The sequence below is a fragment of the Silene latifolia genome, chromosome 9, assembly GCF_048544455.1.
Source record: "Silene latifolia isolate original U9 population chromosome 9, ASM4854445v1, whole genome shotgun sequence".
Classification (NCBI taxonomy): Eukaryota; Viridiplantae; Streptophyta; class Magnoliopsida; order Caryophyllales; family Caryophyllaceae; genus Silene; species Silene latifolia.
Genome location: NC_133534.1, coordinates 203098669 through 203126661, shown reverse-complemented (window position 1 = coordinate 203126661; position 27993 = coordinate 203098669). Strand labels below are relative to the sequence as shown.

The 27993-nt window shown below is 41.4% G+C and overlaps 1 protein-coding gene across 1 annotated transcript; it reads left to right on the top strand.

Annotated features, from left to right (window-relative positions):
- Positions 1-253: 253 nt before the first annotated feature.
- LOC141602121 (uncharacterized) lies at positions 254-27993 on the top strand. The gene is made up of 11 exons (XM_074422435.1): positions 254-304; positions 391-570; positions 658-711; positions 792-934; positions 4880-4912; positions 4996-5195; positions 5306-5753; positions 5836-6773; positions 6870-7058; positions 27140-27712; positions 27845-27993. The coding sequence occupies exons 1-11, from the start codon at positions 254-256 to the stop codon at positions 27991-27993; spliced, it is 2958 nt and encodes a 985-aa protein (XP_074278536.1).

Sequence of the window (27993 nt, the reverse complement as noted above, 5' to 3'; positions counted from 1 at the left end):
GGAGTGAGAGTTGAAAACTTGAAGTATATAACAACATAAGGGCATTTTCGTCATTAAATTGGGTTTCTAACCTGAAAATTTTAAAACCGACGGAATATGTCACCGGAAAGACGAAATGGGTGCAAATTTTGAACTGAAAACATTTTATGGGAGTAAATTATTAAAAAATTTTCATAAGGGAGTTATTTTAGAAAAGTGGTTTATAAAAGGGAGTAATTGTTAATTTACTCAATTCATTATTTGGGATTATGTAATGGCTGAATTACTTGGGAAAACAGCACAAGCAATCCTTGATGAAGATGAGGTAACAATAAACTCATTTACATACAAATTACAGAAATATAAAAGCAAGTTATAATGTTATTGATTAATGTTTACATATAATTTCAGATCTACACTGTCGTCCCTCCCCCAGATTTCAGGTCTTTACTTGAAAGGACATTTGTGGCAAAAATAAGGATTAACCAATTGTTTAACATTGAGCAAAAATCAAACTCATATGGGGTGATCAGTTTATGTAATGATCCAAGAACAATTGTTAAGTGGGATGCTATGAATAATGCAAGAAAGGTATGACATCAATTAGTGACTGATTTATAATGACTTAACATTTGTAGTTTTCATTAACTAATAAATACATATCGTTCTCTGCTTTAGGAACAAACAATTTCAACTTCAACAAGGGACACAACAAATACAGACTCAATGATGGTGAATTGAACTAAATTGAAATTTCTGATGTCAATTACAATTCTAATACAAATGTTTTTTTCAGTAACCAATTTTTTTAGGAGCAAATGAGAGAAATAGTTGAGTCCGAACCTGTGCAGAATTCTGAAGAGATCACACCACATAAAGGAGTCGAGCTGGTGACTGAGGCATCTGACAAATCATCTGCAACAAAATTGAAGGAAATTAAGATGGGCAAGCAGCCGTTGGCTTTCTAAAAACCATTTCAAATTTTAAGCAATTTATGGACAATGTTTTTAAGGACCTTGATGTTTTTGTTTTAGGACTTTGTTTGGTTTGTCGTACTGTTTTGGACCAATTTAATTTCATGTTATAATAGAACAATATAGGCAGTCATAGATAAGGTAGATGTGTAGCAAATTTATAATGCAGAAAATCAAAGAAGCTGAAGGACAAACGGATGCAACTACTCTTCAAAGATGGAGCATTATGGACAGCAACGATTGGATGCAATATAAAACCAGCAAGCAAGAAGGGAAAGATGAATCATACTGGATAAGCTAGCAACATCTTTAAATAAATCTTATTTATGTAGTATGTACTATTTTATTTAAAATTCACGTAGCTTTAATGTAATTTTCTCCACATTATCTAATATATTTCTTTACATTTCATTTCCAGTTTATGATACATGTTTTTAGTCATTATAATAATTAAAGTTATGACCCAAGTTTATTTAAAAATACAGTACTATGATACATTAATTAGACAAAGCACGAGTACACATAATATTCTGGAAAAAAACGGGTCAGTTTGTATAATCCTAAATGACATACATTAAAAATCATCGCATTAAAAAATCAGATAGAGAAAATTGTACAATTTTACAACAACTGTTTGAAAAAAACGAGTACATTAATTAGACGGGGAACGAAAGAACAAGAAATTCTGTAAAAAAAATGTTCAGTTAGGTTCGTGTAAATGACTGTTGGAACAGTTATGTTACACTGACATAACTAACTAACAGCAGTTTATAAATAAGTGGGGCATTGTGGGCTAAACTTAAGTAGTTATTGGTAAAAGTAGAAATAATGTTAGTCAAACAATTCCCAGAAATTTGTTTTATACAATAACAATCAATCAAACAAATATGCATAGATAAGCAATAAAAATCTGTCATCAGTTGCACTACTTTTGTAAAATCAACTTGGGAAGCATTCAAACATTGTTGTGTTTAACATGGAAATCGGGAATACAAGTAGAAGCAGGAAAAAAAGAGGAAGACATCAGGCGACAAACACAGAGAACAGTATGTATGATTCCTAATTTTTATGTTTTAATTAATAATATAGTTACAAAGTGTTGATGGTAACTTAACTTTTCATTTATCTTTTATGAACAATCTGCATCACCCCATCTAACCAATGTATATATCCTGCAAGTTAATAAAACAGTTACATTAATATAATCTTCATGATAATTTCTTAAAAAGAGAAGTTTCAAAAATATAAAATGGTTGAACTTAACTTAACATAGAATTTGGAAGCTTCATGTTGTTTCTGAAACAAGCAAAATTTAGGAAGGTGAGTTCAATATTTTGTAGAAAGGATAATATACAAGTGAAATGCATAGTACAAAAACAAAATTAACAAACATACTTAACTTTTCACAAATGAAGATGTCTATATAGTATCTGCAATAAAGTGTGTAACAATTGTTAGTATAGTTTCTTAACATTAGATTAAAACCAGCAATTACAAGTAAATGAACTTCACAAATATAAACAATGAATTGATAAAATTTGGCTGCCTTAACTGAAGTACAAGTGTGAAAGCATCTAAAGTGGTCGAGGTTGTGTTGTGTCAGATCAGCTTGATTTAGGTTAGGGTGTACCAGGTTAGGATGGGTTGGTTGGGTCAGATTGAGTTAGGTTAAATCCATTGGGTTGGATTGAGGTAGGTCAAACCCAGGGGTTGTGTTAGGTTTGGTCAACTACTTAGGTTGGTTTGTGTTAGGTTTGGTCAATGAGTCAGGTTGGTTTGGATTGGGTTAGGTCAACGAGTCAGGTTGGGTTGGGTTGGATTGGTTTAGGTCAACGAGTCAGGTTGGGTTGGGTTAGATTGGGTTAGGTCAACGTGTTAGGTTGGGTTGGGTCAACGTAAGTTGGTTGGGTTGGGTCAACCAAAGTTGGGTTTGGGTCGGGTGAAAACCCATGTTGGGTTTGGGTCGGGTGAAAACCCTTGTTGGGTTGGGTCGGGTCATCCCATGTTGGGTTGGGTCGGGTCAACTCATGTTGGGTTGGGTCGGGTCAACCCAAGTGTAGGTAAGGTTCTACCCAAATTGGGTTGTCCAGCTCTAAACACAAATTATAATGGGTTAGGTCATAATGGATTGGGTTGGGCCAGGTAAAACATATTGTGTTAGGTTAGGTGAAATAATAATTATTTTGTCCATTTAATTAAATTATACTTTCACAAAAATGGTCAACGTAATTTTGAAAATTACAACAAATTGAATCATTAAAGTATTCAATAAAATGGACAAAATAATCACATGAATTCATTGAAAACAGGACATGCATGAATGCACCCAACTGTACAACTTTCTGGTATTAATTATAAACACTAAAAGACGACTATAAAATGCGACAGTATGGAATTTTAATTAATGAATCTAGGGTTTTTATTTGTAACATCACCAAAAACATAGCATACTTGAATGACTGGTTTTTTAACATATCTGAAATATACATGCATGTACATTGTTTTGGTTGACAATCATAGATGTATGAGTACTCGAAAAACAATAAAACAACCACGGATCCTATAGTCAGATTTTCAGATTTTTAGGCAATATTTTCAATAACAGTGATAAAAAATCAAGACTAACATAACAACTCAATTAAAAAAAAAATTAACGTCTCTTTTAAAACAGATTGAATACGTTATGAACCAAATCGCTATAGAAATTAACAAAATAGGATTTTTTTTTGTTAATAGCATTTGTAACTCAATATACTCATAGGTCTAATAAAAGTGTCAAAAAACGCAAACAACGAAATTCATCTTAAATATTAATTTGCATGTCAATTTTGTAATGAACATGTTTCAGTCAAATACTGTCATCAATTGTTACATGCAAGCATCTAAACAATCATTTAAGAATAAATCGAAAATAATGTGAAAATATGAATTTTGTCGGCGTAAAAAACATAAAAGAAGAGATGAATAATGAAATTACCTTCAACAGATCATGTTCAATAGACGCATCTAACAACAAGAATTGGAAACCTTCATCTTCTTCATGATTGTCAATCTGCATGCGGTAAATAGATGTAGGCGACGCCATGGGTGCGAATATGCAATAGGGAGCACGAGGGAGGAGATGGGAGTGTGTGATTTGTAGTGAGAGAAGTAGATTTTTAGTCAGAGCAAGTAACAGAGAGAGGGAGAAAAAAACGGAGGCGGTGTAATGAAATGAGAGACGGAAATTTTAGGGTTTCTTTGGGTAGGGATGGGTATATATAGTGTGGGTAATAATTAGAGTTTTCTTGAAATTGGGCTTGACGGGCAATGTGGACGGTGCAGCCCAATTCCTATTGTTCTCAGCTCAAGTTTTATATTGTGTGGCGTTAATATTTGTTCGGTATTTGTTCACATACGGGCAATGTATTTTACGATATAAAAAGGTGAATAAAAACATAACGTCTGACATAATTCGTCTTTCCCATTATGCTTCACGAATATAGGTGTTCAGATACCACAAAGAAACTTGGTGACTACGGACAATTCGCAACAATCAATGTCAAATCCTCGAGTACCGCTATCTGACATTACGAACGGTACTTCTTTATTTTTAATACATATATTCAAGTTTTTCAATTTTAATTTTTATCCTTTTTCATTTGTTGTTTTCAAAAATTTATAATACGGCAGTACCAACTGTGAACATTTCAGTTTCTCATACCCCATGTCATCGAAGCAGAAGAACAATCGTAAGTGAACAGTTAACGATAACAACCTCTCCAAGTAATGTTTCTAATGATCCTACTCCATCATATGCCAACACTCTTATTCTATGTTTCTAACGCCTAATCAGTTACGGGCGAGAACGACAAGAGAAAAAAGACAGTCGCGATTCTCTATGAAACATGCTGGTAATGTTCATAGTGACGTTTCTCAAAATACAGTCAATTTTACACCAGCAACCTTCAACGTGACAGGTATATATCTATATTTACTTTTTTACATTTAACATGTATTAACGTTTGTGAAAGTCTTAATTTTTATTAAAAACGTTGTGTAGACTTATATGTAGTCCGACCGATGTTGTTGAGCGCTTAGTGAGAGATATATGTGCTGAATATGGTGAAGCTTTCAGTGAAGTGAATCCGTCTGTAAACCGAATTGAACAATCACTCGGTAGTTGTGTTTTTAATGCATCATATTCACATGGAGAATCTTCGAGAACTCAGCAAAATACTTCAGTGCCGTTAAATAATGATGGTTAGTTCATTCATGACTTTTTATTTTTAATTTGATTTGCAACATGCTTTGGTTATTGTAGTCTAATTTTTATGTCTCAATTTAAGAATTTTGTTTTGAAAACTGTTTAGCATGGGAAGGATATTGGGACTGTGGTGATGGAGAATATGAGTGCGAGAAATGTCACGCCTTGATGTGGTTTGAGGAGAGAAAAGATAAAAGACGTGGTACAAGACGTCCTAATAAGTTCTCACTTTGTTTTTCTGATGGAAAAGTTGAACTCCCATTTCTACAGCAGCCGCCTGAACTTATAAAGTCGTTGACCGGTCAGCATCGATTTAGCAAGCATTATAGAGAAAACATTAGAACTTATAACTCGATTTTCTCATTCACTTCTATAGGCGGTAAAATCGATCATTCCATCAATCAAGGTAGAGGACCGTACACCTTTAGGATGGGAGGTCAAAATTGTCATCGGATAGGGCCATTGGTACCGACCGGAGATGCAAGGCCAAAGTTCTGTCAACTTTACATATATGACACGGAAGAGGAAGTTCACAATCGAAAAAATGCCATTAGGTAAATATATTTTCTTTCCGTAATAATTTTTTTTTTGTATAATATTTTTTTTCGTAGGCAATAATTTTATTTTTAATTGTAGTCCAGGGGATCCATCAAGGTTCAATGACGAGTTAATACGATTGTTGGAAAATATAATTGACTCTCACAATACAATTGCAAAGATATTTAGGAAGGTTAGGGATAGACTGACTCTAAATACAGACAGTGAAGTGAGTATCAAACTTATTTCAAGAAGATCAAGTGATGGAAGAACTTACAATCTTCCAACAGTTTCACAGGTAGCGGCTTTAATTGAGGGAGATATTGGTCCACATATGGAGAAGCGAGATATTATTGTCAGAAGGTCGTGCGGTGGTTTACAGCGGATATCTGAGTTGCACCCTTTATACACCCCCTTACAATATCATTTGTTAATTCCATCCGGAGAAGATGGGTATAGGCCAGGTATCCTACATAGTTCTTCTTCTATTGGTGTTAGCACGAGTGACCAACCACGTGAAGAAACAACGTGTAGGGAGTGGTTTGCTTATCATCTTATAGAGAGACCACCAGATGTTGAATTTCCAACAATCTTATTATCTGGTAAGGCATTCTACCAATTTTTAGTTGATTGTTATATGCTGGTCGAATCGCATAGGCTCAATTTCATTCGTTTTAACCAAGATCGACTTCGAGTTGATAGTTATAAGAACCTCTCAAATGCTGTTGGAAGAGGAGATGTTGAGCCATCTTCGGCGGGTATTCGGTTTATCGTGCCTTCTTCTTTCCCCGAAGGTGACAAGTGGAAAAAAGCAAATGTCCTTGATACCATGACTATTTGCAAGTGGTTTGATTATCCAAATTTATTCATCACTTTCACCTGTAATCCAAAGTGGCCGAAAATAGTACGATTTGTTTCTAAAAGAGGCTTACGACCCGAGGACCGTCCAGATATTGTCTGTCGCGTCTTTAAAATGAAGCTCGATGAGTTGATTAGGGACTTAAAGGATCGACATATTTTTGGAAGAGCGCGAGGAGGTACTACAAATTGCTAATCTTTTAACTTAATATATCGTTTATGACATAACATTACTGTACAAAAATCTAATGACATTTATGTACGTTTTTTTGCAGTCGTCTATACTATTGAATTTCAAAAACGTGGACTCCCTCATGCCCATATAGTATTGTTCCTACATCGGGGGGACAAATTCCCTACAGCCGCAGATGTCGACAAAATCATTTCCGCGGAGATTCCTGATCCAACTATAGATCCCGTCTTACATAGTGTTGTTTGCGAGTATATGCTTCATGAACCATGTGGTAAAGCAAAGCCCTCATCACCGTGTATGGTCGGAGACAAGTGCTCAAAATATTACCCAAAGCCGTGCACCGAGAGAACAACGGTTGACGGTGATGGGTACCCTATATACAAGAGAAGCAAGAAAGGAGTTACGGTGATTAAAGATGTTGTGCCCCTGGGAAATGATTTTGTCATTCCATATAACTCTCAGTTGTTGTTGAAATATCGGGCTCATATTAATGTCGAATGGTGTAATCAATCTAGATCCATAGAGTACCTATTTAAGTACATTAACAAGGTGTGGACAGCGGGCCGCCCACGGGGGCGCTTGGGTAGGAAAAGAGAAACAAGCGTTTGCATTTTTGTATGGAGTCGCCACCAATTTTTATGGGAAATTGGAACCGTTCGAATACCTCGTGTCATGTCAAGACACAAAGTAGTGACATGAACACTAAGCAATCGTTACCCTTAGCATTCTATGTCTAGAATGACTCTCGTGGATGCCAATGAACACGGGTGTTCACGGAGATCTGGAGTAAGGGGTGAGGGTACGTATTAGGAAGCTCTTTTGATCGAACACCTAATCCCGCCCGCCTCGATAGCGGCCTCTACTAATGATTAGGGAAGTTATTCATACTTGATATATCGTCGGCTATAATGCATGCAATGCAACATCCAAGTTTTAATCCTAGCATGTGAGAATTAATACTAAGTCGGTAAACACGTAATTAGCATACAATTGGGTCGAAGTAGGATTTTAATGCTCATTTACATGTGAAAACATACAAGAAATAAAAGAAATACAATAATTATAAATTACAATAATTACAACGGAATAGGCGATTTATGTCGAAAATACCTTTAAAACGGATAATTTGAGAAAAAGAATAAAAAAGAAAGAAAGAATCAATAAATTAACGAACAGGGATTAGCGTGATAATACGATTAATAGTTAGTTAATTGTAGACTAATTAAACTATGTCAAGGCAGAAACGGAGTTCAGGGACAGACCTCAGCCAGGAACAGGCGCAGCAGAGCTGCGTCCTTTGGAATAGGCGCAGCAGACGCTGCGTCTGTTCCTTGGCTCAGTTCTGGCTGTGAAGCCGTAATTGCAAGCCGTTAATGTTAATTGGTGATTTAATGATCGATTTAATGATATTTACTCGGATGAAAGTGATTAACAGGTTATTTACATGTGGATGGGTCATGAAAACAGTAAAACATGAGCAAGACGGATGCAAACGAATTAACACATGATGGAATAATGACAGAAGTGAAAAATATTAATGAGTCAAACAAATTAAATTGATTAATTAGGTTAAATACGATGAACTAATGATGAATATACGGTGAACATGTGAATAAACAGATGAAAATTATATCAAAGACGAATTCCAGAAACTCAATATGAACAAATTGAATCTCCATAACCCGGAATTGAATTTAATGACGAAAACCCGCAAATATTGGACTATTAGGGATTTAAGTCGGATTTGTGATGAATTAAACATGTTAATGATGATGATAAATATACATGTGAGATTACTATGCTATTATGGCGAAGAATTAACAAACAAAACGAAACAATACAAAAGGACGAATTACAGAGGACAAACGAAGAAGAAAGGAAGCGAGAATCGGCGGCCTCTCGAAGAGGCGCAGCGAGAATCGCGCTCCTTCAAGAGGCGCAGCGATTCTTTGCGTCCTTTCTCGACGGTTATCTACTGGAAATCCGTAAAAAAGAGTTTTAAAGCATGATTTTAGAAATCGGTTTTAATGGTATTCTCGACGTAAATCTTACAATTGTGATACAATAATTATAATACAATGAATAAAAGAAGGATTACACCCTCAGACTTACATGTTGACGAAACGAGAAGGACTAAGATATCGATTAGTGATGCTCGACGCGAATGCAAAGAAAGTGCCCTCGTAAGAGGAAAACGATTAATTAATTAAGTTGATTATTGGTGTAGTTGGTCAAATTGGTCGGTCATGCAACGGAGAGGCTGGTACCCGGAAAGATCCGAGCTTACGTGGTCGAAAGTTCAAGCACGTAGACGCCAAAAAGTAAGAACAAAGTCTAGAATGCAAAGGGAGAAGAGAAGGGCGGACACTCGCGTGAGAAATATGAGGAACGAAAGCTCCTATTTATACTAATCACGTGAAGGAATTAGGGTTTCGGAGACTCTTTGGAAGTGAATCTCGGAAAGATATGAAAAAGATACGAGAAACATGCGAGAAAGGGCACTGGGAAGAGGCGCGGCGAGCCACTGCGTCTCTTGGAAGAGGCGCGGCAAGACTGCTTTGCGTCTATTCCCAGGAGGTTTCCTCCTGCTGAAGAAAGATTTCCGCGTTTGAGTTATGGTAGGACGGAAATAATTAGATTTCCTTAATATCTTATATGAATATTACGGGATATTATTTGCCAAAAGATAAAATTTATGAAATATGGAATAGAAATATCCGGAACATTCCAGAACATTCCGACTCGGGATTTAACAGTTATCAGAAAATGGAGACGGTTTTAGGCCCGGACTCCGAATGTACTCTAATTACTGCCAAAATGACCGTATTGGGATGTAGATGACAACTAAGAGGTCGACATTACTATTTGAGCAATCACTTGACGATAATCTTACGAACTGTCACAAATCGTTCCGCGTATCAAACATGCGGCCCAATCATCACCAGGTGGTTTGCGGGAGGTGCGAAAATGGGTAATCTCAGAGCCCCCACTTTGACTGAGGCTTGGACAAGGCAAAAGTCAAAGTATAGCCATCAGGTCAATCGAAGATTACAACCTGACGACTATGGCGACGCGAGGCGGCTCAAGGGGTCTGAACCAAGGACCTGTCGTCGGGAACATTTTAGAGTCTGTCGACTATCGGGGAGGGTCGTTTAAAGTCCATTAGACTGCGTAAGGAGGCTCGCCAGCCATAAGAAGAGACCATACCTGAGACTTCTTCCTCGAGATGCTTCCGGAGTTGCATAGGAGCTAAGGTTGAGCATGGGAGCTAAGGGTGAGACCTAAAGGGTATATAAGGATTGTGCTAGGGTGTGGGACCCTAAAGGAAAGCATTGACGGGAAGGAGGCCTAAAGTAAGTTCAACTTAAGGGGTAAACCGGAGGTTGGGTATAGGAACTCTATCGGTTTGGGGAATTTGAAGGCTTATGAACCTAGAAGGAGTGGGATCATATAGTTAAAAAAGTCCTAATTTCGGGTTTACGAACCTAAGAAAGAAGGCTTTGGGTTCGGGAACTTCTGGAGAACGACACCCTCGTCGGACTCCGCGGGGAAACACGAAATATTGAGAGTAGCAGGACACGGCTGGGAACTGCTGAGAGGAAATTGTTTGGATAATCTTTGGGAAAATATTGCAAGTAGCAGGACACGGCTGGGAACTGCTGGAGGGAAAACTGTTTGGATAAATGTTAATCATCACGTCTTGAGAGAGACAGTACGTCCGCTTACTCTCGCTGGAGACATCATGGGGAATCATTCTTCTTGTCATGAGAGGGAAAGTATATCCGCTTACTCTCGCTTGAGACATAATGAAGGTGCGTCGAATTTTTGTAAATAAGTAAATGCTCGTTGCGACAAGCAAAAACGGGTCTTGGAAGGAGTAAAAAGTCTGCTGCTGGCTTGGAAATGAGAGCCGGAACGAAAGAAAATCGTCGAACGGACCAAAAGAGTAAAATAGCATCGGGGAAGAGGCGCACCAAAGATGGGCCCACAAATAACGAACTTATAACGAATTTTTGAAAATCTGTATGGAGGGAACTAAAGGAAGAGGTGCAGCAAGAGCTGCGTCTCTTGGAAGAGGCGCAGTGCCTGCTGCGTCTATTCCCCAATTTGGCTTTCCTGCGTAAAAACGCGAAAATCAGAGGGATTGTTTCATTTGCATTCGAAACACAAATCACTCATTTCTCTCTCAAATCTTCACCATTTCCGCCAAGGTTTGATTCAAAAGCTTGCTTTAAACATGACTAATCGAGGTATGTGTCTTAATCTTGCATTAATCATCTACATTTGTTGAATTTTGAGCCGCAAAATCTAGGGTTTTCGACCCTTTTGATCGAAAATTTGGGGCTTTTCCCCCAAATGGATTTGCCATGTCAAATTGATGTTAGAAATGGATAGTAGGTGATGTTAGGAACATAACCATGTATTTGTTTCGAATTTTTGTCGAGTTTTGAGCCTTTGAGCGAAATTTTGAGACAGTTTCTGACTAAACAGTAAATTGCTTCGAAAATAGCCTTAGGATTGCCCATTTGCGATGAAATTTGATATTTGGGATCCTTGGGTGATGGGTAAACTTTCTACCATCTCGGAATTTTGGTTTGTAACAACTTTTTCAGGACACCTTTCTAGGGCATAATCGCCGTTATAGCGAAATGCTGCCGAATTTTCGACTTGAACCCGGAACTAGGCTTCGAATTGGACTTGACTTGACCCAATTTATCACATGAGTGATTGGGTTGATGGGAATATGGCCAAGGATGGCAAGAAAAGGGCGTTTTCAGGGCTTTGAAGGCTCGAAAACTCCTTAACAAAGGCTTGTCGTCATGTGACGCGGCCTGAATTTGCTTTAACGTTGCAGGCGATGAGGCTTCTACTTCTGGGAGAGCTCCCATGGAGATAGACGCGCCGCTCATCGTTGAGGAGGCTTTAGAGCAGGCCTTCACCGCTGCGGTGATGGCTGCTGAGTTTCACGAGGAGGAGGCCGTCGAGGAGGAGGAGATCCCGAGACGAGCCAATGTCGGGCGAGGAGGTCGTCAGCTGAGGGGAGCTCCTGCGTGGGCTGAGACCTGGGAGAATAGGCACCTCGTGTGGGCTGCAGAGGGTCACCTGTCCTACAGGACGGTGAAGAGCTTGGTAAATAGGAATTCACTACTCACCACCTGTCCTCTTTCATTCTTTTTGTCCAAATTTCTTTCAAATTTCATTCAAAACTAAAGATAGCTTTGTTTCAAATCATAATAGGAGGCCGGGAACATCAGGTCGTTCTCGGGGTACACGACGGCGATGGAGCACTACGAGCGGCTGTCGGTGGAGGAGAGGGCCATGATCGAGCGTGGAGCGTTCGGTCCTTTGGTTCAGGTCTGGAGGGATATCGTGAAGAGGAAGTTGCGGGCTAACCTTAGCCTGGTCCGCGCTTTCTTGGACCGATTCTGAGACACGACTTCCACATTTCACATGCCTTTTGGTGAGGTGGGAGTCACTTTGGAGGATTACGGCATGATTTCTGGTCTGCCGTGTGGGACCGAGGAGATGGTGTGGCCGGAGACTGCCATGAGGGCGGACTCGGCCGAGGCGAGGAGATTGATCGGCTGGAACTTGTCGCCGAAGGCTGTTCCATCTTCGGGTTTGGTACCAGTTCTTACGTTCGAGACTACTTTGCGGGGAAGACCCGGCGCCGGTGACGATCGATGGGAGGGAGACGGCTCCTCCTCCTGTCTGTCTGACAACGAGCGAGGGCTCGTCTGTGGCTTTGGTGGTTTCTGTCTTCGATTTACCTCGGAGACAAGGGCGAGAGGTCACGACGAAGCTTCTTCCCTTTCTTTCGACCCGAGTTCCCTAGGGCGCCGGGACCGGGTCATCACTTGGTTTTGCGGTCCTCATCCGCTTCATGAGGGCCATGGTTCGTCCGGAGCTGATGGAGAAGGGGACTTCTCCAGGTACTGTCGGGCCTGGACTACCGTTGGAGGTATGAACCTTCCTTTAGACCAAAGTAAATTCCTTTCTTTATCAAATCCCGAAATATTGTCATTGATTATTCTGCTTTACAGGCGTGGGTGTACTCCTACTTCCCGAGTCTCGCGCCCAAGAGGACGGAGCCGCTGGAGAGGGCCTATCCTGTGGTGAGGGATTGGGTGATGTGCCGGATGAAGAGCAAGCGTTCTTCTCACAACGTCTACCGGCGGGACGTGAACGCCCTTCAGCTGAGCAGCGTGAGTATCCCATTCGTATTCACTTATACTTCTTATACTTTGCCTTTACTTGATCATAGGAATGATCTTTGCCTTATCTTGTCATAGTGGGTGCCCAGACCTTGGGCGGAGTATGCTGGAGCGCCTCCTTTTGTCGCTGAGGTCCTTCGACCTAGGAGCCCGAGCCGACTGCTGTTGAGGACGTCGATGGGTCCTGTGTGGTACTTGGGTGAGCGTTTGGCTCGTCAGTGCTCTCGAGACGCGTTTACGGTTCCCGTCGATCCTCCCAGGACGATGTTTAGGGAGCCTTCTGAGGCTGAGAGGGAGGCGGACTTGGCTGGTGCCAGTGGCGACGACCTTCTTCTCCCTGGCGAGGACTACTCGGCGTTCCTTTACGGGAGGTTGGCGTACTGGCCGGTAGTGGTGAGTATCTTTTACTTTTTCTTGATTTGATTTTGAGAATTACGACGAAAGATCATCGATTGGTGAGAGCTATTTGTCTTTGCAGGAGGTCGAGGAAGCGGGCATCGAGCCCCCAGTGTACCTCGAGACCCTCGAGTACACTGACGCGATCGGGAGGACGACGATCTCCGAGCTGCGTGACTTTGACGTAGGCCGTGACGGATCTTTGGCATAGACGACGGCAAAGACTCGATTCGGAGGGTGAGCCTCTAACTTGTATAACTTTCGTGTAGGAACACATTTGATTGAGCTTGTTCAATTTGCTGAGAATTTCCTTTGAAAATGCAGGTCGCGCCGTCCCGGTTCGTGGCACTATGGAGGGTGGCCAACCGGCTGCGAGCTACTGCCATCGAGGCACTCGTCGGTGGTCGAGGTCGTCAGGTATGAACCTTATTTGATTTTTTTGATTTTTGATTTCCAATTTTGCTTGCATCAATTGACATGAGCCAATTTATTGCTGTTTACAGGGTGACCGCGAGCTGGAGCGAGAGTTGACCCAGTCTCGGGAGGAGACAGCTCGCGTGTTGAGGGAGCTCGAGGTTCGGGATGCCGAGATCGCTGCTCTTGTGGCGAGAGTTGCCGAGTTGGAGGGCGCCCAGCAGTAGTTTTGTGTAGTTTTGTAGACTTGTACATTTGGACATCTGATTTTGAACATTTTTGGACTTTGTTTGGGGCGCAAGCCCCCAGTTTGCTTGTACATTTGCTCTGTTTGGTGTATATACGACGGCTGAGTGCCTTTCTTTCTTGGGTTGTGTTGCTTGTATCTGCAGGTTAGTTCTTGAACAGGTTTGGTAGACAACGGTTTACGCCGTCATGCTGCCGAAATTTACATAGAAATCACGCAAAACATACATTTATATATACATATGGCCTTAATTAGCGCAAAATGAGACTCAAAAGACCACAAAAATGCAAAAAATTTGCCGGAAATGACCGGACGGTAGGAAGGGTTACCCCCTAAAAAAAGAAAAAAGATAAATCTATAAGTTAGAAAATGTATAAATGAAATGCTGAAATTCGTTAAAAATGAAAACAAAAGAAAATTATTTCCCAAAAAGAAAAGGAAAGTTATTTCCTAAAAAAAGAAAATGAGAATTATTTCCTAAAAAGGAATTAAGTGTGATGAAATGGCGAAGGTGTCGACGTCGTCTCGAAATGCGCGCCTGCGAATTTAGGAAACCTGAAACATGGTAATCTTCTCGTATTTACCAAAATAAAACCCCGCAGGAATAGGAAATCATGCGTTATAGAATTAGGAAAGATCCAACGCAAATCACGAAGTGAGATCGGGAAGAGGCGCGAAATGAGTCGCGTCCCTTTGAAGAGGCGCAGCAGTCTTTGCGCTGTTCCTAAGCCGGTCCGTTCGCGGATTTTTGGAAACAAAATTAGTATAAATAGAAGCATCGACGGAGCTTTAATTCACATAAATCTTCCGTCTCTTCTTCGTCTATTCACATAAAACTCCCAAAATAAATCTTCAAAAGAAAATTTTCATTATGAATACTTTGGAGATCCGCTTGAAGGAATGGACCAATGAATTTTCAAATATGGAGAAGCACGACATGGGTGCTTATAACCTTGGGTCTTTATTGAGTTTGAAACTCATTAAGGTTGTAAAACCGTTCTTGGATGCTTGCCTTGACTATTGGGACCCGCATTATCATGTTTTCGCGTTCCCAGGAGGTGACATTTGCCCATTTCCTGAAGAAATAGCTGCTATTGGTGGGTGGGACCCCGAACATTTACCTGTCATTCCTTCCACTTCACAAGGGTATAAGAGCAAATTCAGAGACTTGCTTGGGCTGACCAGACTTGAGGTGGATCGTCTAGTTACCCCGAAAGGCGTGAGAATGTTGGACTTTGTGGACCGATTCATCAACAGGGCCGACCCTACTGTTTCTCATGTTGCTAGGAGGAGGGCATTTGGCTTTTGTTTGTTGCATGTGTACGTCTTCCAAGGGCATGTTGATGAAGACTTGAGAGGTGATCCCCGTCTTTTGGGCCTTATTGAGCAAATGGAGCTGCGCAGGAGCCCAGCTTGCTTATGCTTAGGAGAGATTATTTTGGGCTTGGATAATAGGAAATCCAACCGCGATCTGCCGTTCTTGGGGAGTCCCGTGATTCTGCAGGTAAAGACACACTTTTCCCTTTTTTTTTTCCTTTTTTTTTTTTTTTTTGATGTCTAATGCCTGCTTTTGGTAGGTTTGGCTTATGGAACGGCTCCGATTGATCGAGCCCCAGTTCATGCACTTTCTTATCATTCTCGTTCGATTGCGATGAGGACGCGGTTGTACATGGTGGACTTCACTCGGGTCTGTGATTATTGGAAGAATAAGCTGAAGAGTGATGATGGTCCGTTGATCAGGTGGGTCGTACCGTGGTGGCATCTCAAGTCTGTCACTGGAGTGTCTTCTTTGGATCCCACTAGGTCCGTGCGCATTCCCGGATTGGAGTTTATGGTATGCATCTTTCCGGAAAGATTGATGAGGCAAGTTGGGCTGAAGCAGACGATCCCGAGGCTTGACACCGTCCCGCAGACTGCTATGGCGCTTACTACCAAGAGCCGAAGGGAGTGGGCTATTAAATGGGCCCAAAGAAACATGTGGTTCTTGAACTTCTCCGCCAATGCTTTGTGGGTGTCGGATTCTTATCTGAGGTGGAGCAAGGCCGCAACTCCGGAAGAGCGCGAGAGATTGAGGAAACGCGAGCCCGTTGACTACAAGGCGCGCGAGGGAGAGAAAGAGAAGGAGAAGCATCGACACGAGAGAAGAAGAAGCCGGTTTCAGTCATTCATCCTTCAAAGAAATCAAAGACTACTCCTGTTGCAGAAATGGTGGTTGGCAAGAATGGAAAAGCTAGACCTCGAGAAAGACCGTTGGTGATTAGGTCTGAAGTGGTGCAAGAGCGCCCAGCTCGAGGTCGTGACAAGAAATATGACAAGAATGACAAGGGCAAGGGGAAGATGGAGGAATAGCCCGAGTCTTTAATTATTATTTGATTATTATTATTATTGTTGTTGTAATAAAAAGGAGGGATTTTTAGAATCCTAGCCTATTCTATTTTTATTATGTAACGTACTACTATTATTTAGGAAACGAATGAAATAAAAGGTTAAATGGTTATGAAACCGTTGGGATTTTCTACTTTATTATTCTTGTCGAATTTCAAATGCAATGCAAATGTCCTTCTATTTATATTTTAGATATAATGGGTTGAATCCTGTGAAGGATTGCCTACGTATTCACTTGAAAAGCGAAATCAAACCCTTGCGCGTAGTTCGAGTAAATGTAAAAGAATAATTGTTCGAAGCAAGAGCTTGTAATGAACATAGAAAATAAGCATGGGCTTTTGCTTACTCTAGAGGTGCGAATTTAGTTTATTTGATGATATGAGGATGACAATTTCGTCAAAATGCAAGAGCACAGTGACATTTAGCTTATTTCAGCTTGGCCAGGGGCCGTTTATTTAGTGCCACAAGAGCGACACATGGGTTTACGCGAGGCGCGTGTTTGGTCCTATTCTAGGCATAGTACCGTTTCAGTTGGTCAAGGTTTGTGGGGTTTGAAAACTCATTCCCATCTAGGTCTGTGATTCTAACCGCACCCCCTGGGAGTATGGATTTGACTAGAAATGGTCCGGCCCAGTTAGGTTTGAATTTTTCCCTTGGGTCAACAGGTAAAAGAGCTCTAACTGATTTGAGTACTAAGTCTCCTTCTTTGATGTTTCTTGGCCTAACCCTTTTGTTGAAAGCTCGTTTGATACGTGCTTGATATGTTTGGACATTATGTAAGGCGCGCAGCCTACGTTCATCCAGGAGGATGAGTTCTTCATACCTATCCCTCTTCCAATCGGCCTCCGGGATTTGACTTTCTAGTAGAATACGCAGGGATGGTATTTCTAGCTCGACTGGTTGTACGGCTTCCATGCCGTAGGTCAAATAGAAAGGAGTAGCCCCAGTGGGCATCCTGACAGATGTACGATATCCCCATAAAGCAAAGGGTATCTTGCTTGGCCAATCTCTATAGTTGTCAATCATTTTCTTGAGAATCGTGACAACATTCTTGTTTGCCGCCTCTACCGCGCCGTTAGTCTGTGGTCTATAGTGCGAAGAGTGCTGATGCTTAATCTTGTATTTGGCTAGCAATTGCTCGGTTTCAACTTGGAAGTGTGACCCATTATCGCTAATGATCTCATGTGGGCAACCATATCGACAGATAATGTTGTTTTGTATGAACTTTGCCGCATTTTTGGCCGTAAGACCAGTGTAGGAAGCCGCTTCTACCCATTTGGTAAAATAGTCAATTGCCACTAGAATGAAACAGTGACCTCCTGTTCCGGCTGGGGTTATCTTTCCGATTATGTCAATTCCCCATGCAGAAAATGGCCAAGGAGATGTCATCGTGTAGAGCAGTGAAGGAGGGACATGTTGTACATTCCCGAAGATTTGACAATTGTGGCAATGTCTTACGTATTTGATGCAATCGGATTCCATTGTGGTCCAATAATATCCCAAACGTGTGATTTTCTTTGCCATCATAGGCCCACTCATGTGGGGACCGCATTCTCCGTCGTGGACTTCTTCCATCACCTTTCGTGCCTGTGAATGATCAAGGCAACGTAGGACTACACCAAGAGGTGTTCTTTTGTATAATTCTCCTTGCATCAGAATGTATTGGGAAGCTAATAGGCGTATAGCACGTTGTCCCCTCTTGTCCATATCCGGTGGATAGGTACCATTAAGCTTAAAATTCAGGATTGCTTGGAACCAGGGCTCTTGTGCGATTTCCTCTTCATCGGTGATTTGGTGGACATAAGCCGCTCGACCGTCGTTCGATGCACAAAGGCATTTCCATCATGTGATCTGGCATATTTATCAAAGATGCAAGTTTCGCAAGAGCGTCTGCAAATTGATTTTCCTCCCGAGGTAGGTGTAGGTATGTTACGTGATCAAAGAATTGAGCGACTTGGTCTATCCTAGCCTGATAGGGTGCGAGGCTTTCACTTCGGATTTTCCAAGATCCTGTAACTTGGTTGATGATCAGTGATGAATCCCCATGTACTCGGAGGTTTTTAATGCCTAAGCTTACTCGCTTGTAGTCCAATGAGACAAGCTTCGTATTCTCAGGCGTTGTTTGTCACCTCGAAGTCGAGTTTGACAGCAATCGGTGTATGCTCACCTTCAGGAGAAATGAGCAACACTCCTATTCCGAATCCTCTTAAGTTGGATGCTCCATCAAAGTATAGATCCCAGGAGTCTACATCTGTTTGAAGTATATCCTCGTCAGGAAATGACCAAGTATCTATGGTTTGTGCGTCGTTGATAGGATTTTCTGCGAAGAATTAGGCGACGGCGCGACCTTTTATGACTTTTAGTGGCACATATTTAAGGTCGAATTCTGAGAGCATCAAAGTCCATCTTGCCAGACGTCCGTTGAGGACGGGTTTCTCAAAGAGGTATTTGACTGGATCCATTTTGGAGTATATATTGACGGAGTAGCTAAGCATGTAGTGACGTAGCTTCTTCGTTGCCCACACAAGAGCGAGGCATGTCTTTTCGAGTTGTGAGTATTTGCACTCATATTCCAAGAACTTCTTACTTAGATAGTAAATAGCTCTTTCTTCACTTCCTACAGTTTGAGCCAGCATAGCACCCATGGCGGTTTCAGTTACTGTGAGATATAAACCAAGGGGTTGATCTCGTTGTGGCGGCATGAGCACTGGTGGTTTGGCCAATATTTCTTTGATTCGGTCAAACGCCTTTTGACAATCATCATCCCACATGGTGTGGTCTGTTTTCTTGAGTTTCTTGAAGATAGGCTCACAAATCATCGTAAGTTTCGATATGAATCGACTTATGTACTGTACTTTTCCCAGGAATCCTCTGACTTCTTTTTCTGTTTGGGGTTGTGGCATTTCGATCAAAGCTTTGATCTTGGATGGATCTATTTCTATACCACGTTGGCTAACAACGTACCCCAGGAGTTCGCCAGATGTTACCCCAAATGTGCATTTCTGAGGATTGAGTCTCACGTTGTACTTTTGTAGCCTTGCGAAGAACTTGCGAAGGTTCGCAATATGTCCCTCTCTTTCCTTGGATTTGATGATCATGTCATCTACGTATACCTCAACTTCTTTGTGCATCATGTCATGTAGGAGTGTAGTTGCGGTGCGTTGGTACGTAGCTCCGGCGTTGATCAATCCGAACGGCATTACTGTATAGCAATAGGTTCCCCATTGGGTGACGAATGCGGTCTTATGCATATCTTCCATGGCCATCTTGATTTGGTTATAACCCGCATATCCATCCATGAAGGATAGTAATGCGTGGTCTGCAGTATTGTCTACCAATATGTCAATGTGAGGTAGAGGGAAGTCATCTTTTGGACTCGCTTTGTTCAAGTCCCTAAAGTCGACGCAAACACGGATTCTCCCATCCTTTTTGGGTACGGGTACAATGTTAGCTACCCAGTCAGAATACTCGGAAACTTTGATGAACCCGGCTTTGAATTGCTTGTCAACTTCTTCCTTAATCTTTAGAGCCCATTCTGTTCTCATTCGTCGAAGCTTCTGTTTCACAGGTTTGAAACCTGGCTTAATCGGAATCCTATGTTCGGCAATATCCCTGTCGATTCCTGGCATGTCTTTGTAGGACCAAGCGAAAACGTCTTTGAATTCATTTAGGAGGTCTATGAAATTTGCCCTTTCGGTAGAGCTCAAGGTAGTCCCTATCCTAAGTTCTTTGGGTTCTAGCTCGGTTCCTACGTTGATAGGTTCGGTGTCCTCTATTACTGGTCCCCCTTCCCCTTCCTGTAGTATTTCTTTGGCTGCGTAGGGAGGTATTTCGATTGAGTCTGGGTCTTGGTCATCCTCGGTATCATCATAAACAAATTGCACTCAAGATAACACAAAGAGTAAGCGAACTGATTTATTCATATTAAGATTTGAGTAAAGTTAAAACAAAGACGCCAACCGATCCATGGTCATGGCGGAAAGGGACATGGTTGGGGCATTTCCCGAACTACCGTGACTACTCGAGACTAAGCTAGGAGAAACGAAGGGAGTGGGGATGACAACAGAAGTAGACTCTCTAATGACTTCCCTAGACTCCGACTCCGACTCCGACTCCGACTCGAACTCATCGTCTTCCGGTTCTCCTTTGAACATCTCTCCTTCTCAAGTGGTGAGCTTGAAGAGTCTTCCTTGATTGTTGGTCCATTTGATTGATTTTCTCCATCCTTTCTCGCTTTCGCGTCGGTTTCTGTGATCAACGCGGTGGGGTTGAAGCGATCGTCTTGAAGTATCATAGTAATGATCTCATCCTGCACGGCCCTAACGAATCGATCTTCTCCAAACAATAGGCTAACAGCTTGTTCGTCTAAGCAAGGTGCTTGACGGGTTTTGACGATAGGAACCGTTTCTGGAGGGATGAAGTAGCAATCGTGAAAGATCTCGATTCCGGCTAACTTCCTCTCAAGATAATGCCAAGGTTCGGGAAACCCGTGAAAGAGCTCTGAACTTCCTTCTTGAACAAAGTACCCATTTAAAGTGGGGAGATATGGCCTCATTTGGATTCCCACGTGCTTGCGGTTTTGGACTTGGGCGAGCATTTCGAGAACTTCTTCTTTTGTGGGTTTGTACCCTAGTCCAAGTGGTATCCTCGTTGAGTTGCCTTCCTTGTATGGTGCGAAGGTATTCTTCCGAATAGGGTTTAAAGGCATTCCAGGGAAGTATCCCTGGGATTTGAGTATGTGGTTGACCACCAAGTTGGAGTAGGAATTATAGTATAAGGGTGCCAACTCACTTTCTATAACGCTTACACTTTGGAAGCCCCCAAGTTCGTATACGGGATCCGCAAGGACTTGATTGTTTGATTGCTTCTCGATTATTGCCTTGATGGGTGACGAAGTGATCATCACTACTTTGCCATTTAGTGGGATCTTGATCTTTTGATGAAGGGTGGATGTTACCGCTTTGGAAGCATGAATCCAAGGCCTTCCCAGAAGTATGTTGAATGAAGCTTCGATGTCCACTATTTGGAAGTTAACCTTTCGTTCGATTGGTCCCGTGGCTATGGTTAGGTTAGCAAGTCCTACCACTTTTCGTCGTGTACCGTCATATGCACGTACACCTTGATTGGTGGGAGTCCAATCCGACTCTTTCATGCCTAGCTTGTATGCCGTTTTGAGGGGTATGACGTTGACCGCGGAGCCATCATCTACCAAGGTCATTGGCACATTCTTCTTTAGACAAATGACAGTGATGTATAGAGCAAGGTTGTGACTAGCGCCAAAAGGTGGCAAGTCTTCGTCTGAGAAAGTAATAGGATTACTTAGCTTAGGTGATTCTTGGAAGACCAAGTTGACTATATCTTCAGGGGTAGAGTTATGTGCTACATTTAGTTTGGCCAAAGCTTGCAGTAAAGCTTGGCGATGTGGGAATGAGCTTGCTACTAGTTGCCAGACTGAAAGATCAGCCTTTGTTTTCTGTAATTGCTTGAGCAAATGGTCAGTGGGGTCATCTTCGTTGTCATTTGGTGTGATGACGTTGGTTGGACCGTTTTGAGTAGTGTTTTGATATGGGCGACCCGAACGAGTTAGGTGATCCACATCTTGGTCTTCACCATTTTGGACTATTTCTTTGACTAGGGACTTTTCAATGAGATACTCGTCCTCATCGTCATCGGCCCAAACCCCATTGATTGCAGCTAGCTCCCTCATTCTCATGATATCACCTTCTAGTCGTATGATTTGATCGACTAGTTTATCAACCACGGTGACTACTTCTTGCATAGTGGCATTTTGAGAGAAGATCAATGGTACACGTTCTTTGGGTATTGCGTTGGGATTGCGTAAGGTTGTTACCATGCTTTCTAGTTCCCAAACTTGTCTATCTACACTCCTTTCCCATGTGATGAAGTCGGAAATGGTAGGGGATATAGTAGAGTAGAGCCCTTCATTCTCGATTACATGTATTTCATTTTCGGTGGGAGAAATGAGGTGTGAGCAATCTAAGGTAGATTCATCACTTGTAATCATTAGAACTCCAAGAGGATTCTGAGTGTTGTTGGGTTTACCTCCTGGTGGTATTGGGAGTCGACCATCTTCAATCATATCTTGAAGCACGTGTTTCAACTTGTAGCATTTTTCTGTGTCGTGCCCTTTGCCCCTATGGTATTCACAGTATGAATTTTCATCCCAGAACTTGGACTTCCTTTCGGGTTCGGGAGTGGGTCCAATGGGTTGGAGTTTACCTTGCTTCATTAGCCTTTTTAGAGCGTTGGAGTAAGTATCCCCAAGGTTTGTGAATTTCCTTGGTGGGGTAGTTTTCTTGGATGGCTCGAGAAGGTTAACCTCATCGGTCTTACTAGAAGAGCCGTATGAACGACTTGTGGACCCTTGATATCCTCGACCTACCGTTTTGGACAAGAGTCCCTTACGGATGTCATCTTCAATTCGTGTCCCTAATACGGTTAAGTCCTTGAAAGTCTTGATGTTTTGATATCTCAAATGATTGGCATAGATGGGTTTGAGATTATCCACAAACTTTTCCACAAGAGTAGCCTCATCCGGGCGCTCAACTAGTTGGGTGCTAGTCTTCCTCCACCTACTTAGGAAGTCGGTGAATCCTTCTTTGTCATTTTGGGTAAGAACCTCTAGAGTACGCATGTTGACTTGGATCTCGGCATTATCCGCATATTGTTTAGAGAACTCGATTGCGGCATCTTCCCAAGTAGCGACCTTCTTGTGATCTAAAGTGTAGAACCATTGCTTCGGGATGGTGTCAAGAGATGAAGGAAAGATCCTTAAGAACATCTCGGGTTTGATGCCTTTGATAGACATGTAATCCTTAAAGGCACGGATGTGGTTCAAAGGGTTCTCGTGTCCCTTGAACTTAGGGATATCCGTCATGTTAAAGTTAGTTGGCAATTTGGAATTGACGGCTTCATACTTGCGATTGTTCTCCCTATAAATGTCATCCCCCTTTAGGTACATCAATTGCTCCTCTAGGTATTGGAGTCTTTTCTCAGCTGCAGTCATCCCCATGAAAGGATTCTCATCCCTAGATTCATCATCGGAGTTACGTAGTACTTCACTTTCAAGAGGAGGCAACCTTCCCTCTACGGCGTAGATACGGCCTTCGATGAGTTCAAGGCGGTCATAGGTTTGTTCTTGAGTAGATTGCATTTGGGCTAGCGCGGCCAGGATTCGATCATTACTATTCTGGAGTTGGTGGAAGTTTGTTTCATCACTTAATCCGGGCATCTTGGAAACTGGATAAGAGATCGGCGACGAATCAAAACACGATCGACCATTATATCACACTTGCTAAAAGAGAAAAAGTTTTGACTTGTGAAGTGGGTGTGTGCCACTTGTGTTGAGTGAGTTTTGAAGAAAGACAAGGTCTTTGTAAATGTGTGTCCTAGTCAACTGTAGTGTAGTTGTAGGAGTGGACTCGAAATGAGGTTTTGAAATGGGCTTGTGGCCCGAATTTTGACACGACAAACGGACAGAGTTTTGACCGGATTTTGCGCTAATTGGAAGCCTTATTTCGAAATTCTTGTTTGAAAAGGGTTTCGATTTTTGAAAATTCGTCATGGTTTTGTTTAGAAATGGTGATCACGTAAGGTTTACACATTTATGCAAGCATTATAACGGGATGCTGAGTGCATTTAGAAGGGTTTTGGTTTAAATTGTGGGTTGCCATACCGAACCATCAAACCCGAAGTCTGTGGAGAGGCTCGTGCCAAACAAGAGTAAGGCCGATTCCTAGTCCATTTCCTCAAGTAGTGAAGGCCCTTGATACAAACAAGAGTAAGCATCATGGTATGGATGACGTCAATCGCTATCCATCCTTAGGCCCAAATTAGGCCCAAATAAGAATTAGGACCGTTTAGACGGGACGATTGGTCGAATGGGTTGGGTTGGGCCTAGGAAGGCCGAATTAAACGGTCTAGGAAGATCGAGTTATGAAAACCGACAATTGTCTTGTACAAACTATTCCCTAACCTTGTTCAAGTTTCACCCTTGGCTACACGTAAGTGTATTATCCCCAGCGGACTCGCCAAACGTGGACAAATGGGGCCCACGGGGCGCTTGGGTAGGAAAAGAGAAACAAGCGTTTACATTTTTGTATGGAGTCGCCACCAATTTTTATGGGAAATTGGAACCGTTCGAATACCTCGTGTCATGTCAAGACATAAAGTAGTGACATGAACACTAAGCAATCGTTACCCTTAGCATTCTATGTCTAGAATGACTCTCGTGGATGCCAATGAACGCGGGTGCTCACGGAGATCTGGAGTAAGGGGTGAGGGTACGTATTAGGAAGCTCTTTTGATCGAACACCTAATCCCGCCCGCCTCGATAGCGACCTCTACTAATGATTAGGGAAGTTATTCGTACTTGATATACCGTCGGCTATAATGCATGCAATGCAACATCCAAGTTTTAATCCTAGCATGTGAGAATTAATACTAAGTCGGTAAACACGTAATTAGCATACAATTGGGTCGAAGTAGGATTTTAATGCTCATTTACATGTGAAAACATACAAGCAATAAAAGAAATACAATAATTATAAATTACAATAATGAAAATTACAATAATTACAACGGAATAGGCGATTTATGTCGAAAATACCTTTAAAACGAATAATTTGAGAAAAAGAATAAAAAAGAAAGAAAGAATCAATAAATTAACGAACAGGGATTAGCGTGATAATACGATTAATAGTTAGTTAATTGTAGACTAATTAAACTATGTCAAGGCAGAAACGGAGTTCAGGGACAGACCTCAGCCAGGAACAGGCGCAGCAGACGCTGCGTCCTTTGGAATAGGCGCAGCAGACGCTGCGTCTGTTCCTTGGCTCAGTTCTGGCTGTGAAGCCGTAATTGCAAGCCGTTAATGTTAATTGGTGATTTAATGATCGATTTGATGATATTTACTCGGATGAAAGTGATTAACAGGTTATTTACATGTGGATGGGTCATGAAAACAGTAAAATATGAGCAAGACGGATGCAAACGAATTAACACATGATGGAATAATGACAGAAGTGAAAAATATTAATGAGTCAAACAAATTAAATTGATTAATTAGGTTAAATACGATGAACTAATGATGAATATACGGTGAACATGTGAATAAACAGATGAAAACTATATCAAAGACGAATTCCAGAAACTCAATATGAACAAATTGAATCTCCATAACCCGGAATTGAATTTAATGACGAAAACCCGCAAATATTGGACTATTAGGGATTTAAGTCGGATTTGTGATGAATTAAACATGTTAATGATGATGATAAATATACATGTGAGATTACTATGCTATTATGGCGAAGAATTAACAAACAAAACGAAACAATACAAAAGGACGAATTACAGAGGACAAACGAAGAAGAAAGGAAGCAGGAACTGCGGCAGCCTCTCGAAGAGGCGCAGCAGGAACTGCGCTCCTTCGAAGTGGCGCAGCAGTTGCTGCGTCCTTTCTCGACGGTTATCTACTGGAAATCCGTAAAAAAAGAGTTTTAAAGCATGATTTTAGAAATCGGTTTTAATGGTATTCTCGACGTAAATCTTACAATTGTGATACAATAATTAAAATACAATGAATAAAAGAAGGATTACACCCTCAGACTTACATGTTGACGAAACGAGAAGGACTAAGATATCGATTAGTGATGCTCGACGCGAATGCAAAGAAAGTGCCCTCGTAAGAGGAAAACGATTAATTAATTAAGTTGATTATTGGTGTAGTTGGTCAAATTGGTCGGTCATGCAACGGAGAGGCTGGTACCCGGAAAGATCCGAGCTTACGTGGTCGAAAGTTCAAGCACGTAGACACCAAAAAGTAAGAACAAAGTCTAGAATGCAAAGGGAGAAGAGAAGGGTGGACACTCGCGTGAGAAATATGAGGAACGAAAGCTCCTATTTATACTAATCACGTGAAGGAATTAGGGTTTCGGAGACTCTTTGGAAGTGAATCTCGGAAAGATATGAAAAAGATACGAGAAACATGCGAGAAAGGGCCTGGGAAGAGGCGCAGCAGCCCACCTGCGTCTCTTGGAAGAGGCGCAAAGACTGCTGCGTCTATTCCCGTGGAGGTTTCCTCTGGTCAAGAAAGATTTCCGCGTTTGAGTTATGGTAGGACGGAAATAATTCGATTTCCTTAATATCTTATATGAATATTACGGGATATTATTTGCCAAAAGATAAAATTTATGAAATATGGAATAGAAATATCCGGAACATTCAGAACATTCCGACTCGGGATTTAACAGTTATCAGAAAATGGAGACGGTTTTAGGCCCGGACTCCGAATGTACTCTAATTACTGCCAAAACGACCGTATCGGGACGTAGATGACAACTAAGAGGTCGACATTACTATTTGAGCAATCACTTGACGATAATCTTACGAACTGTCACAAATCGTTCCGCGTATCAAACATGCGGCCCAATCATCACCGGGTGGTTTGCGGGAGGTGCAGAAATGAGGTATCTACACAAGGGCTCTGATCGAGTTACCATGCAGTCATCTTACACATGACGTAATGAGGAGGACCCTGGTCGATTTGATGAGATTAAGAGGTTTTACGATTGTCGATATCTCTCTGCATGTGAAGCCGCTTGGAGAATTTTTGGGTTTGATATCAACTACAGAACTCCTGCTATTGAAAGGCTACAATATACCATCTTCCAGACAAGCAACCTATTGTCTTCCACAATGATGATTGGGTTGATGAGGTCGTAGAAAATACTTCGCTCGGGGTGTCACAATTTCTTAATTGGATAGGCTATAATAATTCGACAGTGGAAGAGATGCAGGTTTCTAAAGAATTATTGTACTGTGAATTTCCAACCAAATTTGTTTGGAAAAAGAAAGTTCGTCAATGGAGCCTTAGGAAAAAAGGATTTACAATTGGTAGGTTGGATCACGTTCCCCCGCAATGTGGTGAGTTGTATTTCATGAGAGTACTGTTGAATCACGTTAAGGGACCAAAATGTTTTGAGGATATTAGGAGTGTGAATGATTTTGTTCATCCGACATTTAGAGAAGCATGTTATGCATTGGGTTTAATTGGTGATGATCGAGAGTATATTGTAGCTATCAACGAAGCAGTTGATTGGGGGTCTGGCTTCTACTTGACAAATTTGTTCGCGACATTATTATTTTGTGGCACTTTGTCTATACCGATCAGAGTCTGGGACGAAACTTGGCAACTGCTATCGGACGACATCCTTCATAGGCAACACACTGTTCTTAACAATCAAGGTGTGTCTTTATTTAATAGTAAACATTTACCGCTATTTTAATTAGAACAACTTTAAAACAATTCTTCATATTTCGCATTCTTACCTTCATCTATTCTATGAATTTATTGCTGCAGTACATAAAATCACATAGATAATATTGCAACTTTTTTAACCACGGATTTACTGCTTACCGATGAAGAGTTGCAAAATTATGCACTTATTGATATTGAAAAGGGTTATTTAATGGGAATACTCCAAACTATTGGAGTGCTTCTCAAAATACTCCAAACTCTAATTTAA

Excerpts from the sequence above, each read along its gene's own strand:
- LOC141602121 (XM_074422435.1), top strand. The coding sequence starts at position 254 with ATGGCTGAATTACTTGGGAAAACAGCACAAGCAATCCTTGATGAAGAT. Across the intron at positions 305-390 it reads CAATCCTTGATGAAGATGAG|ATCTACACTGTCGTCCCTCC; the intron begins GTAACAATAAAC and ends ATATAATTTCAG. Across the intron at positions 6,774-6,869 it reads TTTTGGAAGAGCGCGAGGAG|TCGTCTATACTATTGAATTT; the intron begins GTACTACAAATT and ends GTTTTTTTGCAG.